The sequence below is a fragment of the Muscardinus avellanarius genome (assembly GCF_963383645.1).
Source record: "Muscardinus avellanarius genome assembly, chromosome: 10".
Taxonomy (NCBI): domain Eukaryota; kingdom Metazoa; phylum Chordata; class Mammalia; order Rodentia; family Gliridae; genus Muscardinus; species Muscardinus avellanarius.
The window spans coordinates 17965351-17980964 of NC_137796.1; the positions used below are offsets into that span (position 1 = coordinate 17965351).

At 43.0% G+C, this 15614-nt stretch overlaps 1 protein-coding gene across 2 annotated transcripts in view; it reads right to left on the reverse strand.

Moving 5' to 3' along the window:
- Window positions 1-3023: 3023 nt before the first annotated feature.
- Window positions 3024-15614, reverse strand: part of NFATC3 (nuclear factor of activated T cells 3) — a gene marked incomplete at both ends in the record, with an annotated part of 110127 nt that continues 97536 nt past the window's right edge. The window contains one exon of one of the 2 annotated variants that reach the window (XM_080704488.1): window positions 3024-3145. In XM_080704488.1, coding sequence (XP_080560614.1) covers window positions 3024-3145 — 122 coding nt within the window. The remainder of the gene's footprint in view (window positions 3146-15614) is intronic. The other variant, XM_080704489.1, reaches the window with a different exon arrangement.

Sequence of the window (15614 nt, forward strand, 5' to 3'; positions counted from 1 at the left end):
GTGGTACTGGGGATTGAACTCAGGGGCATTCTACCTCTGAGCTACACCCCCAGCCCTTTTTGTTTTTTAAATTTTGAAACAGGTTCTCAGTAAGTTGCTGAGGCTGGCTTCAAACCTGCGACCGTCCTGTCTCGGCCTTTCAAGTACTGGGATGATAGGCATGTCCTACAACACCTGGTTCTAAGTGGACTTTTAAAAAGCTGCAGTGCCCTTACTTTTGGCGTGAGAGTAAAGGGCTCTGTACCATTTCCTGGTGGAGAAGAACTCAAGGCAGATTTCAAGGAGACTGTCGATCTGTCACTGTTTATTATTTCAGCACTGTAACTAAGGAAGAACCTGAATTGTTGGCTCTTCTTCCCTTTGTATTGTGTAAGGAGCACTGCACTCCTATAAAAGGTCTTAAAATATAAAGTGTACAAGGAAACACAACCCCAAGTGCTGTAAACATAACTGAGAACCAGTTTCTTTACTAAACATCCATTTTACAAAATACAAGGTTTCAATCTGAGCCTTAAAGATGACCAGACATCTGCTCTGAATATCAGAGTCTTTACAGCCAGGCCCAGCAAAGGTCTGGCAATAGTAGCCAGCCCTGGGCAGGGGAAGGCTGTACCCTAAGCAGCAGTATCGCATGTGAACCTAAAAACATCTGTTCCTTTTAAAACTGCTTTCAGCCATGTTTTTCTGTTCATCTCCACTAAGCAGAAGAATGCTTCTTCCATTCCTCATTCCAAGAGCTAGCACAAATTTGAAAGGAAAGGGGTGCGTGCTAGCACATGCCCAGTTGCTCAGTGTTGCTACTAGAAATCAACTTGCATAGTCCAATGGATGTGTGCTTTAACAATACTAAGTTCCACAAAAATTTAAGTCTTTATCTACAAAGCCAAAAAATATTGACTCTTACACAAAAGCTTTTTTTTTTTTTTACAAAGCTGATATAAAACTGCTTACATAGTATACAAAGCTCTATTTTAAAATTTAACTTTTATTTTAAATAGGAAAGCATTTCTAGTGCTACAGGCATCAAGGTATTTAAAAGGCATCAAAATTTGGTGCATAGCAACTCTGGATCATAGAGGCTTTTTCTTGAGGGCAGCAGCAGCCCCCAAAGGGCCTTGCAGGACCCCATGTGAGGCAGCTACCCTAGGGCAAGAGGGTGGAAACAATCTGGCCGTGTCTCTGGAACTTCACCTGAGAGTCCAAACCCTAGCCCCTTCATAGGAAGCTTTGGGCTTCCAACCACAGGCCCCGAAGTAAATCTTACTATCCACACCATCAAAATTCACTTTCAAAGAGAATTTGAAAATGTCCAGCTCTAAGAGGGGCCAGAACAATTCGCCAAAGGCTAGACACTGTTCTATGACTAATTTTAGGGGGAGAAATCTAAAAGATGTTTTAAAAACAAGAACACCTTCCTTATCCTGAGTCAATAGCTCCTATCCTGCAGACTACAGGTGGTGGACAACAGACGAGGCTCTTGCTTAGGCCTCACATGGCCTCAGTAGAGTCCTGGCATCTAGGGCCTACAATCCCTTATAACAGCATCAAGTCTTCAACCAGCCCAGCACACTGTCTCACATGTAGGCACTCAAAACATTTGCTTCCTGAATAAGCAAAAGTACATTATTTCATTTAAAAACATACTACAAATTTCAAAGGTTTCAATATAGGCCCCCAAACAAATCCTACTGGAGGGAGGAGTAAGGGCAGGGTTTGAAAACAGTACCCACCTTGGGCACCTCCTTTGGTAGACAGCAGGCTGCAGTTTCTGCTGGCCCCTGCCTTGGACGCCAGTCTCACCAGCAGCAGCACCAGGGTGTCTTTGGTGTGGAGGGTCAGGTCTATGACGGAACCTCATTTTTAGATGTACCTCAAAGCCTTCTGGGAAAAAGGCTGGTTTTTAGGTCATAGAGACAAGACATGGTAGGCCAGAGTCACTTCAGGCTGTAAACAGTGGGGAATAAACTTTTCAATGCCAGTGTGAATCTTAAAAGCCTTCGCATCTAGAGTCCTGCATTTTTTCTTCCCATCTGATTAATAGCTCATTTGTGCTTAGCTCCTGACATCACTGGCCTGGCTTCTAGAGAAGAGTTAGAACTACAAAGCCGCCCGAACCATTAGAAGACTGGCTTCAAAGGTTACAGATCAACCAAAGTTGGGAACTCCCACTTGGAAAAGGTTCTGTGTCCAGAAGACACAAATGGGAAAGAAAATCCACAGTTTACTAGTTTCTAGGATGGCAGGAAATACAGCTACCAAGCTAAAACCCCACCTTTCAAAGTCACCTTATAAGTAGCCATCTTACCCATGGTCCTGAGGGGAAAAAAAGCAGTTTCAACATGGAGTCAGTATGGAGAGACTGCAGGAAGATTACCTAGAAAGTTACAAAAGGCTATGCTCTGGAATGTCTTTATATTCCAACATTTCAATGATGGAATGGTCTCTTCATTTTATCTAAGTTTACTTTTATAAAGAATATGAGCTACATTTGGCTTTATTTCCTATGAATCTAAGAAAGGCTTTAGGACACATGCTGAGTTTCTGAGGCATAGGTGTGGGGTTAGGATAATTTTTGTTTCTTTGCCTCCGAAGGTCTTATCAAAAGTCTCTACTTTAAAAATATTGAAACTAAAGGGCCCTTTCAAATGACCAGAAAGCAATACAAATCACCAATCCTAGCTATGCATCAAGGTTACCTGCAAAAGCAGCACCTCTAAAACGGAGAGCCTGCTGCATTCACACTCAAAGCACCCATCATATAAAAGTATCCTATTTAAATATAAAAAACTCAAAGCTCTTTTTCTCACAGCTCAAACAGCCTATGCTGTTCCTGTGTTTTTTTTTTTTTGTTTTTTTTTTTTAAATAAATTCTACTCAAAGCCTGAGGTGGAGGAATGCTGTTTTCCCCACAAATGTTGAGTCCAACTCTTGGCACTGGTCCTGAAGGCTGAAGAGTTGGAAACTCAAGGTCCAAGAAAGAAACACGCCATATTGAGAAGTTGGTGGTGGATACAAGGCTGCGGTTAAAGCCCATCAGATCTTCCTAAATCCAGGGACTCAGGACTCAGGAGGGGAGACTCTCTGCTGACCCCACGGCCTTGGGAAACAGAAATCTGGGACATGTCTCTCCCAATGATCTCATTGACTGAAAAAGAAGAAAAGAGTGATTAGTGACCTGTGAGTGACACCATATGATGCTTTATACTAAGCTCTCCCCAAGCTGCTTTGACTTCCATGCTTTCAATAAAGGTAATGGCAGCACTTGAAGCTTCCTCCTGAGCTGAGAAGCATTAAACCCCAAGAAATGCCAGATGCTTCCCTTTCCCTCCCAGTGTAGGCCAGGAAAGGGAATGTCTGAGAGGGCAGAACATGCTTATCCTCATTCCAAGGCTCAAACTCTAGAGCAGAGTATATTTCAAATAAATATTCACCTTTATTTGTGCGAAACTGGGGATTGAACCTAGAGGCATTCTATTTCCAAGCTATACCCCCAGCCCTACTTTATATTCTTTAGTTTGAAACAGTGTCTCACTAAGTTGCATAGAACCTCACTAAGTAGCTGAGGCTGGTTGTGAACCCATGACCTTCCTGTACTCCAAAGTACTGGAATTACAAGTGTGTGCCACTATGCCTGGCTTCTTCTTTTTCGGTACTGAGGATTTAACTCAGGGGCATTCTACTTCTGAGCTATACCCCCTGACATTATTATTTTTGCAATACTGGGGATGGATCCCAGGGACATTTTACCTTTGAGCTACACCACCAACACCTATTTTTATTTATTTTTTATTTTTTTATTTTTTGGGTCTGGGGATGGAACCCAGGGGCATTTGACCTCCGAGCTACAGCCCCTGCCCTATTTTTTATTCTTTATTTTGAAACCGGGTCTCACTGAGTGGCAGAGGGCCTCACTAAGTAGCTGAGCCTGTCCGTGAACCGCGATCGTCTGGTCTCAGCCTCCTGAACGCTGGGATTACAAGCGTGAAATAAGCCACCACGCCTGGCTTATTATTTTTTATTTTGAAACAGTCTCACTGAGTTGCAAAGGGCCTCACTAAGTAGCTGAGGCTGACCACAAACTGCGATCCTCCAGTCTCAGCCTCCCAAATGTTGGGATTACAAGCATGCGTTACCATGTCCGGCTCTTATTTTTTATTTTGAAACAGGGTCACTAGGTTTATCAGTCTTACTATTTGCTGAGGATATCCTCGAACCTGTGATTCTCTTGTCTCAGCTTCCCAAGTACTGGGATTCTAGGCATGCACCAACATGCCCAGGTGGAAGACAATTTTTTGTTTGTTTTTTTGCAGGTCTGGGATTGGAACCCAGGGGCATTCGACATCTGAGCTACACCCCCTGCCCTTATTTTTTTATTCTTTTTAATTTGAAACGGTCTCACTAAGTTGCAGAGGGCCTCACTAAGTAGCTGAAGCTATCCACAAACCACGATCCTCCAGTCTCAGCCTCCTGAATGCTGGGATTACAAGCGTGCACCATCATGCCTGGCTGAAAGACAATTTTTGAAAGCAATTTGTCATATGATTTTTTTTTTTTTTTTTGCGGTATCAGGGATGGAACCTAGGGATATTCTACCTCTTAGCTACAACCCCAGCCCTATTTTTTATTCTTTATTTTGAAACAGGGTCTAAGTTGCAGACGCCTCACTAAGAAGCTAAGGCTGCCTGTGAACCACAATCCTCTGTCTCAGCCTCCCAAATGCTGTTGATTACAAGTGTGCGCCACCATGCCTGGTGTCATATGATAGCTATTTACTGGTACTGAGGATTGAACCCAAGACATTCTACCTCTGAGCTATACCCCAGTCCTATTTTATTTTTATTTTGAAACAGGATCTTGCTAGGCTGATGAGTCTCACTACTTGCTGAGGCTATCCTTGAACCTGCGATTCTCAGTTCTCAGCCTCCTAAGTACTAGGATTACAGGCATGTGCCACCACCCCTGACCCGTCATATGACATTAAGTAAATCTGCCAGGCTAGGATTTACTTAACATTCATATTGGTTGTTTGCAAATAACAATACACATACACACACAGAATAGAACCAAAACTTAATCCTGATGTGCTAGAAATAACAGGAATAGTTTCTCTGTAAATAAAATTATAAAGAAGCCGGGCGTGGTGGCACACACTTGTAATTCCCATGCTTGGGAGGCGGAGACAGGAGGATTGCACAGGTTCGAAGCCAGCAGCGCTGGCTTAAGAGACCCTGTTTCCAAATAAAAAAAGTATAAAAATAGGTCAGGAATGTAGCCCGGAGGTAGAAGGGTTTCCAGGAACCCCAGTACCACCAAAATTAAAAAAAAAAAAAAAAAAATACAAAGAAACTTTGTAGCAGGGCATGGTAGCTCACTAATACTTAGGAGGCTGAGATAGGAGGATCACAGGTTCATGGCCAGCTTCAGCTACTTAGGCCCTTTACAATTCAGTGTGTGTGCATGTGTGTGTTTTGCTGGGGATTGAACTCAAGGGCATTCTACCTCTGAGCTATACCTCCAGGCTGATTTTTTATTCTTTACTTTGTTTATTTTTCAGTACTGGGAATGGAACCCAGTGATATTCTACCTCAGAGCAACATCCTCAGCCCTATTTTTCCTTTCTTTTTTCCTTTCTTCCTTCATTCTTTCCTTCCTTCCTTCCATTTTTGCGGTACTGGGGATAGAACCCAGAGGCATTCTACCTCCAAGCTACACCCATAGCCCTATTTTTTAGTCTTTATTTTGAAACAGGGCCTCACTGAGTTGCAGAGGGCCTCACAAAGTAGCTGAGATTGTACTCGAACCGTGATCCTCTTGTCTCAGACTACCAAATGCTGGGATTATAAGCATGTGCCACCACGCCTGGCTTGTTTGTTTATTTATTTATTGTAGTACTGGGGATGGAACCTCTGAGAGACACTCCCAGCCCTATGTTTTTATTCTTTATTTTGAAACAGGGTCCCACTAAATTGCAAAAGGCCTAAGTAGCTGAGGCTGTCTGCGAACCATGATCCTCCTTTCTAAACCTCTCAAATACTGAGATTACAAGCATGCTCCACCACACCCGGCTTATTTTTTTATTTTTGAAACAGGGTCTCATTGAGTTGTGGAGTGCCTCACTAAATATCTGAGGCTGTCCATGAACTTGCGATCCTCCTGTCTCAGCCTCCCAAGTGCTGGTATTACAAGCATGTGCCACCACACCTGGTTATTCATTCATTAATTCATTTATTCATTTATTTTTGCGGTACTGGGGATAGAACCCAGAGGCATTCTACCTCTGAGCTACACCCATAGCCCGATATTTTATTCTTTATTTTCAAACAGGGTCTCACTGAGTTGCAAAGGGCCTGAGGAGTAGCTGAGGCTGTTCACAAACCATGATCTTCCTGTCTCAGCCTCCTAAATGTTGGGATTATAAGCATGCACCACTATGCCCAGCTGATTCTTTATTTTTTAAACAGGGACTAAGTTGTAGAGGGCCTCACTAAGAAGCTGAGGCTGGCTGCGAACCTGGATCCTCCTGTCTAGGCTCCCCCTTTTTATTTTTATTTTATTTTTGGTCTGGAGTTTAAACCCAGGAGCAGTCTACCTCAGAGCTATTCCCCATCCCTCCTTTATTTTGTGGTACTGGGGATGGAACCTGGGGGCATTCTACCTCTGAGTTACATCCCCAACCCTATTTTTTTGGGGGGGGTCTGGGGATGGAACCAGGGGCATTCAACCTCCAAGCTACACCGCCTGCCCTATTTTTGTATTCTTTTTAATTTGAAACAGGGTCTCACTAAGTTGTGGAGGGCTTTGCTAAGTAGCCGGGCTGGCCGTGAACTACCATCCTTCGGTCTCAGTCTCCCAAATGCTGGGATTACAAGCATGCGCTACCGTGCCCGGCTCCCAAACCTATTTTTATGCTTTAATTTGAAACAGGGTCTCACTAAATTGCAGGGGCCTTGCTAAATAGCTGAACCTGGATGCAAACCTGCAATCCTCCTATCTCAGCCTCCCAAGTACTGGGATTACAAGCATGTGGCACTACACCTGGCTCTCTATCCCAATTTTTATTTTGAGACAGGGTCTAACTATGTTACTAATGCCTCTGGGCACATGCTTGTAATCCCCATACTTGGGAGGCTGACATAGGAAGATCGCAGGTTCAAGTACAGTCTCAGTAATAGTGAGATTCTCATCAACCTTGTGAGACCATTTCAAAATACAAATAAAATAGGGCTGTGGGTGTAGTTCAGAGGTAGAATGCTCTGGGAATCAATCCCAAGTACCACACAAACACACACAAAAAAGTGCTAAGGCTGGCCTCAAACTGCAATTCTTCTACCTCAGCCTCCCAAGTACTGGGAGTACAGATGTGCTCCACCATCCCTAGCTTTTATTTTATTTTGAAATAGGGTCTCACTAAATTACTGAGGGTGTTGCTAAGTTGCTAAGGCTGGTCTGGACTTGCCATCCTCTTGTTTTAGCCTCTGTGCCCAGCTAATGGTTCCTAATTTAATACAATCACTTGGAAGCTACTTAAAATGAGAACAGTAGAAGTTCATTAGGGGATGAGTAGGAAGAGGACTAGAGAATGTTATGAAGACTAAAACTTGACATCTGTTTTTCTTTTATGTGTGTGTGTGTATGGTACTGGGGATTGAAACCAGGGGCATTCTGCCTCTGAGCTATACCCTCAATGTATTTTATTTTTATTTTGAAACAGGGTATCTTTAGGTTGATGAGAGTCTCACTACTTGCTGAGGCTGTCCTCGAACCTACAATCCTCCTGTCTTAGCCTCCCAAGTACTGGGATTATAGGCATGTGCCACCATGCCTGGCTAGGAATCTGATTGTGACAGTGTCTATATTAGGTATGCCTTACAGCAGTATAAGCAAGCCAGCTCACTTACAAACCATCTTTTGTTATCACTTACCCCTTCCAAGGCTGGTCACATAATATATTATTAATATTTTTTGTACTAGGACTGAACTCAAGGGCATTACAGATATGCACCACCATGCCTGGCAAAACTAAAAACATAAAAGGGGATGGAAGAACCAGGTATGTGGCTGGGCATGGCAGCGCACACTTGTAATCCCAGCATTCGGGAGGCAAGAGACCAGATTGCAGTTCTTGGACAGCCTCAGCTACTTCGTGAGGCCCTTTGAAACTGAGACCCTGTTTCAAAAAAAATAAAAAGACTAAAAAATAGGACTGGGTGTAGCCTGGAGGTAGAATGCCCCTGGCTTCTATCCCCAGTACTGAAAAAAAACAAAAACAAACAAACAAAAAAAAAAAAACAGGTGTGGTTCTGTGTGCTTGTAATCCCAGTACTTGGGAGGCTTAGATAGAAGGATCGCAGGTTCAAGACTAGCCTCAGCAACTTGGTGAGGCCTTCTGCAACTTAGTGAGACTTTGTTTCAAAATAATAGTGCTGAGGGTGTAGCTCAGAGGTAGAATGCACCAAAGTTCAATATCCAGTATCATAAACACACACAAAAAGGACGAAGGTGTGGCCGGGCGTGGTGGCACACGCTTATAATCCCAGAGCTTGGGAGGTGGAGACAGGAGGATCGCGCGGGTTCGAAGCCAGCCTTGCTGGCTTAAGAAACCCTGTTCCCAAATAAAAATATAAAATAGGTCTGGGAGTATAACTCGGAGGTAGAAGGGTTTCCAGGAAAACCCAGTACCAGGAGAAAAAAAAAAAAAAGGATGAAGGTGTAGTTCGCAGTTAGAATGCCCCTGGGTTCAACATCCAGTACCACACATATGTGCACACACACGCATACACAAAAGAATTATACATGCTGGACATGGTGATGCACGAATAATCCTAGCACTTGGGTATCTAAGACAGGAGGATAGCAGGTTTGAGGCCAGCCTCAGAATCATACTGAGGCCCTCATCAACTTAGTGAGAACCTGTTTCAAAATTAAAAAAAAAGGGCTGGGCAAGGTGTGGCTCAAAAGTAAAATGCCTCTGGGGTTCAATATTCGGTACCACCACCAAAAAAAAAAAAAAAAAAAAAATAGGGCTAGAGATATAGCTCAGATAGCATTCAACAATCTCCAGGACCACAAACAAATGAACAGACAGACAAGAGAATCACAGGTTTGAGGCTGGTGTGCAGTAACTTAGACCCTGTTTCAAAATTAAAATAGGGCTTGGGTTGTAGTTCAGTTATAGAAAGCTCCTGGGTTCAATTTCTAGTACCACAAAAATAAATAAATTGAAATTAAAAAGACTGGGGATATAGCTCACTACTGAAGTGATCCTTGGTTCAATACCCTATACTGCAAACAAACAAACAAAAAATACAAAATGCCTGAAATAAGAGTCAACAACCTTCAACACCAGTGCTGACTGGTTATATAGGTCATAGCATCTGTTCCACTTTGGTAGCTGCCACCCTTAACTCCCACTACCACAACACCTGGATTTGTTTCTGCCACCATAACAAAAGTATAGTTCAAGCTATAAGCAATGTCTGCTATTAAAAAGTCCTTTTAGAGCCAGGCATGGTGGCACACACTTGTAATCCCAACGCTTTGGAGTCTGAGACAGAAGGATCGTGCAGGTTCAAAGCCTGCTTCAGCTACTTAATGAGGTTCTCAGCGACTTAGGGAGACCCTGTTTCCAAATAAAGTATAAAATAGGTCTGGGCCGGGTGTGGTGGTGCATGCTTGTAATCCCAGCATTCGGGAGGCTGAGACCTGGAGGATTACGGTTCACGGACAGCCTCAGCTACTTACTGAGGCCCTTTGTAACTCAGTGAGACCCAGTTTCAAAATAAAAATAATAATAAATAGGGCAGGGACTGTAGCTCGGAGGTCAAATGCCCCTGGGTTCCATCTCCAGACCCACATAAATAAATAAATAAATAAATAAATAAATAAATAAATAAGGTCTGGGAGTAGAGCCCGGAGGTAAAAAAAAGAAAAGAAAAGAAAAGAAAGCAGCTGCATTCCACCCCCAGTACAAATAAATAAATAAATAAATAAATAAATAAGAAAGAAAGAGAATGAAACAAAGGAAGGAAGGAAGGAAGGAAGGAAGGAAGGAAGGAAGGAAGGAAGAGAAAGAAAAGAAACTGCTGGTTAGAAAGGCCTTTTAGCCAGGTGTGGTGACATATGATTGTAATCCCAGCATTTGGGAGGCTGAGACAGCAGGATCACAGTTCATGGACAGCCTCAGCTACTTAGGCCTTCTGCAACTCAGTGAGACCCTGTTTTAAAATAAAGAATAGGGCCAGGCATGGTGGCGCACGCTTGTAATCCCAGCAGTCAGGAGGCTGAGACCAGAGGATCGCGGTTCGTGGGCAGCTTCAGCTACTTAGTGAGGCCCTCTGCAAGTCAGTGAGACCTGGTTTCAAAATAAAGAATAAAAAATAGGCCAGGGGGTGTAGCTCAGAGGTCGAATGCCCCTGGGTTCCATCCCCAGACCCAATAAAATAAAATAAAATAAAATTAAAAAAAATAGGGCTGGGGGTGTAGCTCAGAGATACAATGCCTTTGGGTTCCATCCCCAGTACCACGAGAAAAAAAGTCTTTCAGGTTTCTTTATATATATATATTATTATTTTGGTACTGGGGATGGAACTCAGGGACATTCTTTCTTCATACTACAACCCCAAACTCCATTTATTTATTTATTTGATTATGAAACAGGGTCCACTATGTTGCTGAGGTTGGTCTTGAACCTGTGATTCTTTTTCAGCCTGCCAAGTACGAGGATTATAGGCATGTGCTACCATTCCCAGCTCCCTGTAGGGATTTGTACGTGTGGTAGCATGTCAAAGAGGCAATGCCCTGGGGTTACTCTGCCCCTCTCCATCAGGCTGTGAGATTTCATACCACACCATGCTTGTCAGCTCTAACTTTGAATCCTTGAGAATGGGGAATAGCTCTACATGACAGGCCTGCTGCAACTTAAACACCTTGTTCTTTCATGAAGAAATAGCATTCCAGTGGATCACAGCCTTGAATGTTTCTTTGATAAAAATACTTTTTTCCTTTTTTTTGTGTGTGGTACTGGGTGTGTTGGAACCCAGGCGCTTTATACCTCTGGGTTATACTCCCAGACCTATTTTGTGTTTTACTTGGAAACAGGGTCTCACTAAGTTGCTGAGGCTGGCTTCGAACCTGCAAGATCCTTCCTCCTATCTCAGCCTTCCCAAAAGTACTGCCCGATTTGTTTTATTTTATTTTAATGGTGCTGGGGATTGAACCGAGGGTCATTCTATCTCTGTGCTATGACCCCAGCCTATTATTAATTAATTATTTTATTTTTTGTGGGTCTGAGAATGGAACTCAGAGGCATTCAATCTTCAAGCTATACCCCCTGTCCCTTTTTTTTAATTCTTTATTTTGAAACAGGGTCTCACAAAGTTGTTGAGGACCTTACTGAGTAGCTGAGGCTATCTGCGAACTGCAATCCTCCTGCCTCAGCCTTATTTATTTATTTATTTTTGGTGGTACTGGGGTTCCTGGAAGCCCTTCTACTTCCGGGCTACACTCCCAGACCTACTTTATACTTTTTATTTGGAAACAGGATCTCGTAAGCCAGAGCGGCTGGCTTCGAACCTGCATGATCCTCCTGTCTCCGTCTCCCAAGCGCGGGGATTACAAGCGTGCACCACCACACCTGGCTTATTTATTTTATTGCGGTACTTGGGATTGAACCCAGGGGCATTCTACCTCGAACCTACACCCCCAGCCCAACTTTTTATTCTTTATTTGGAAACAGGGTCTCACTAAGTAACAGGCTGTCCAAGAACCTGGATCCTCCTGTCTCAGCCTCCCAAATGCAAGGATTACAAATGTGCACCAACACACCCAGCTTCCCCAGCATATTTTTTATTTGGAAACAGGATCTCACCAAATTGCTAAGGGTGGCTTTCAAACATGTGATCTTCCTGTCTGAAACTTCCAAGGTCTGGGATTACAACTAGCAGTTTTCTTTTTTCTTTTTTTGGTGGTACTGGGGGTGGAGTCCAGGGGATTTTCTACCTCCGGGCTATACTCCCAGACCTATTTTATATTTTATTTGGAAACAGGGTCTCACTAAATTGCTGAGAGCCTCATTAAGTAGCTGAGGCTGGTTTCGAACCTGTGCAATCCTCCTGTCTCAGCCTCCCAAGCGCTGGGATTACAAGCGTGTGCCACCACGCCTGACTTCTCTTTGTATTTTATTTTGAAACAGAGTCTAGCTGAGACAGTCTTGTTAAACTGTTGAGGCTGGTCTTGAACCCGTGATCCTCTTGCCACAACCTCCCAAGTACAAGTACTGGGATTACAAATGTGTGCCACATGCGTTGCTAAATTTTTTCTTTTTTATATAGTGTCTTGCTAAATTGCCAAGATTGGCCTTGAAGTTGTGATCCTCCTGCCTCAGCCTCCCAAGCAGTGGGAGTACATGCATGAGCCACCATCATAATTTATTTTCTGAGTAAACAACTTCATTAAGATATTTTTCATAAGAATAATGCTATATGTGCAATCATTTTCTGAATTTCACTTGAAGAAATAAGAGAAACTTGCCGGGCGTGGTGGCGCACGCTTGTAATCCCTGCGCTTGGGAGGCTGAGACAGGAGGATAACACAGGTTCGAAGCCTCAGCTACTGAGTGAGACTCTCAGCAACTTAGTGAGACCCTGTTTCCAAATAAAGTATAAAATAGGTCTGGGAGTATAGCCTGGAGGTAGAAAGCCTCTGGGTTCTACCCCCAGTACCACCAAAAATAAAAAATAAAAAAATAAAAATAAAAAAGAAAGAAGAAGCCGGGCGTGGTGGCGCGCGCTTGTAATCCCCGCGCTTGGGAGGCGGAGACAGGAGGATCGCGCAGGTTCGAAACCAGTCGCGCGCGCGCTGGCTTAGGAGACCCTGTTTCTAAATAAAAATATAAAAATAGGTCTGGGAGTGTAGCCCAGAGGTAGAAGGGCTTCCAGGAACCCCAGTACCACCAAAAAAAAAAAAAAAAAAAAAAAAGAAAGAAAGAAGAGAAACTTGAAAGAAAGAAATACCATATAAGCTAGTTGTGGTGGTACAGAAATGTACAGAAATGTAATCCAGGTACTTGGGAGGCTAAGAAAGGACTACAGGTTCAGGACAGCTTCAGCACTTAGCAAGTCTCTCAGAAACTAAGCGAGACCCTGTTTCCAAAATAATAAACCAAATAGGGTTGTGAATATAGAGTAGATTTCCCCTGGGTTCAATCCCTAGCAAAACACACACACACACACACAAACACACACACACACACACACACACACACACACACACACAGCATAAACAATTTTAAATAGATGAGAAATCTAGTATTACTTTGTGGTTTATTACTCTGTAGCATAGTCTTTTTCTTTCTTCCTTTCTCTTTCTTTCTTTTCTTTCTTTCTTTGGTTTGTTCTTTCATTCTTTTCTTTCTTGGGATTAAACCCAGGGACTTTCTACCTCCAAGCTATACCTCCAGTCCTATTTTTTACTCTTTATGTTAAAACAGGGTCTCAATAAGTTGTGGAGGGCCTCATTAAGTAGCTGAGGTAAGCTGCGAACCTATTATCTTGTCTCAGCCTCCCAAATAATAAGATTACATGTGTGTGTTACCATGCCCGGCTGTAGCACAGTTTCACTAGCTTTTGTTTTTAGGTTACCGGGCAAATTTTATAAGAAAATCATCTAAACTAAACACATGAAATACTGAATCACCTACTTATGGCAAGAATGGATAATTAATTTGTATTTATCAAAATCTGATTAATTTTCCCTCTCAGGATAAAAACATAAATAAGTTCTTAAAAATTTGGAGCTGGGCATGGTAGTACATGTTTGTAATCTCAGCACTCGGGAGGCTGAGACAAGTAGATTGCAGGTTTGAGGACAGCCTCAGCAAGTAGAGAGACTCTCATCCTACCTAGTGAGATCTTGTTTCAAAATAAAAATAAAATAGGGCTGAGGGTATACCTCGGTAAAATGCCCCTGGGTTTAATCCCTAGTAACACAAATAAATAAACAAACAAATAAATATGTGAACAGTTACATAGTAGCCCACTGTCCCAATTCATTCTCCTCTAGTAAGAGGTTTAGCTAGTCACATGACTACTCAACTATAGGTTACATTTCCCAGTTTCTCTGTGTAGCTAGGTATAACCAACAAAATATCTCCAACCTAGTGTGAGCAAAACAACAACAATAATGCTTATCTCTTCATCACTTGCTTGGCTTCCTCTCTACTGTCCCTTCTCCAGCTCTTTGCTTTAGTCCTCAAAGTTGTAACTCTGCTTTGTCAAAACTAAGAAAAACAGCCGGGCGTGGGGGCGCATGCTCATAATCCCCGTGCTTGGGAGGCAGAGACAGGAGGATGGTGCAGGTTCGAAGCCAGCCTCGCTGGCTTAAAAGACCCTGTTTCCAAAAAATAGGTGTCTGGGAGTGTAGCCTGGAGGTAGAAGGGTTTCCAGGATTCCAGGAACCCCAGTACCACCAAAAAAGTAAAAAGAAAAAAGAAAGAGAAAAAAAAAAAAAACACTAGGAAAAACAACAAATCAAAAGGAATCCTAGGAACCGGGCATGGTGTGGTGCATGCTTGTAATACCAGGAGGCTGAGACCAGAGGATCGCGATTCGCGGACAGCCTCACTTACTTAGGCCCTCTGCAATTCAGTGAAACCCAGTTTCAAAATAAAGAATAAAAAATAGGGCAGGGGCTGTAGCTCGGAGGTCCAATGCTCCTGGTTTCCATCCCCAGACCCACAAAAAAAAAAAAAAAAAAAAAGAATCCTAGCTGGGCATGGTGGTGCACACTTGTAATCCCAGCATTCTGGAGGATCACAGTTCACAGACAGCCTCAGCTACTTAGTGAGGCCCTCTGCAACTTAGTGAGACCCTGTTTCAAAATAAAGAATAAAAAATAGGGCAGGGGGTATAGCTTGGAGGTCAAATGCCCCTGGGTTTCATCCCTAGGCCTGCAAGAAAAAAAAAATACTGATCTCTCAATTATTGTAAATGTGAGAGAAACTTCCAATCTAATTATTACATTGTATTCTGGAATCAGCTTTTTTTTCTTTTTCTTTGTTTGTTTTTGCAGTATTAGGGATGGAACCCAGGGACATGCTACCTCTGAGCTATATCCCCACCCCTATTTTTTTATTCTTTATTTTTGAGACAGGGCTTTTGAAACCCAGCTCCATGCCAGGTTTTTTTTTTTTTTTTTCTGGGGGGGTGGGGTTTGGGGATGAAACCCAGGGGAATTTGACCTCTGAGCTACACCCCCTGCCCTATTTTGTATTCTTTATTTTGAAACAGGGTCTCACTGAGTTGCAGAGGGCCTCACTAAGTAGCTGAGGCTGTCCACAAACGGTGATCCTCCTGTCTCAGCCTTCCAAATGCTGGGATTACAAGCATGCACCACCACACCTGGCGCGCGTGTGTGTGTGTGTGTGTGTGGGGGGGGAGATAGATTAGATAGATAGATAGATAGATAGATATTGGGGGTGGAACCCAGGGAAATTCTTCTTCTGAGCTTTAGCTCTAGCCTATTTTTTATTCTTTATTTTATGTTTTGCAGTACTGGGGATGGAACCCAGGAGCATTCTACCTCCGAACACCACCAGCTCTATTTTATTTTGAAACAGG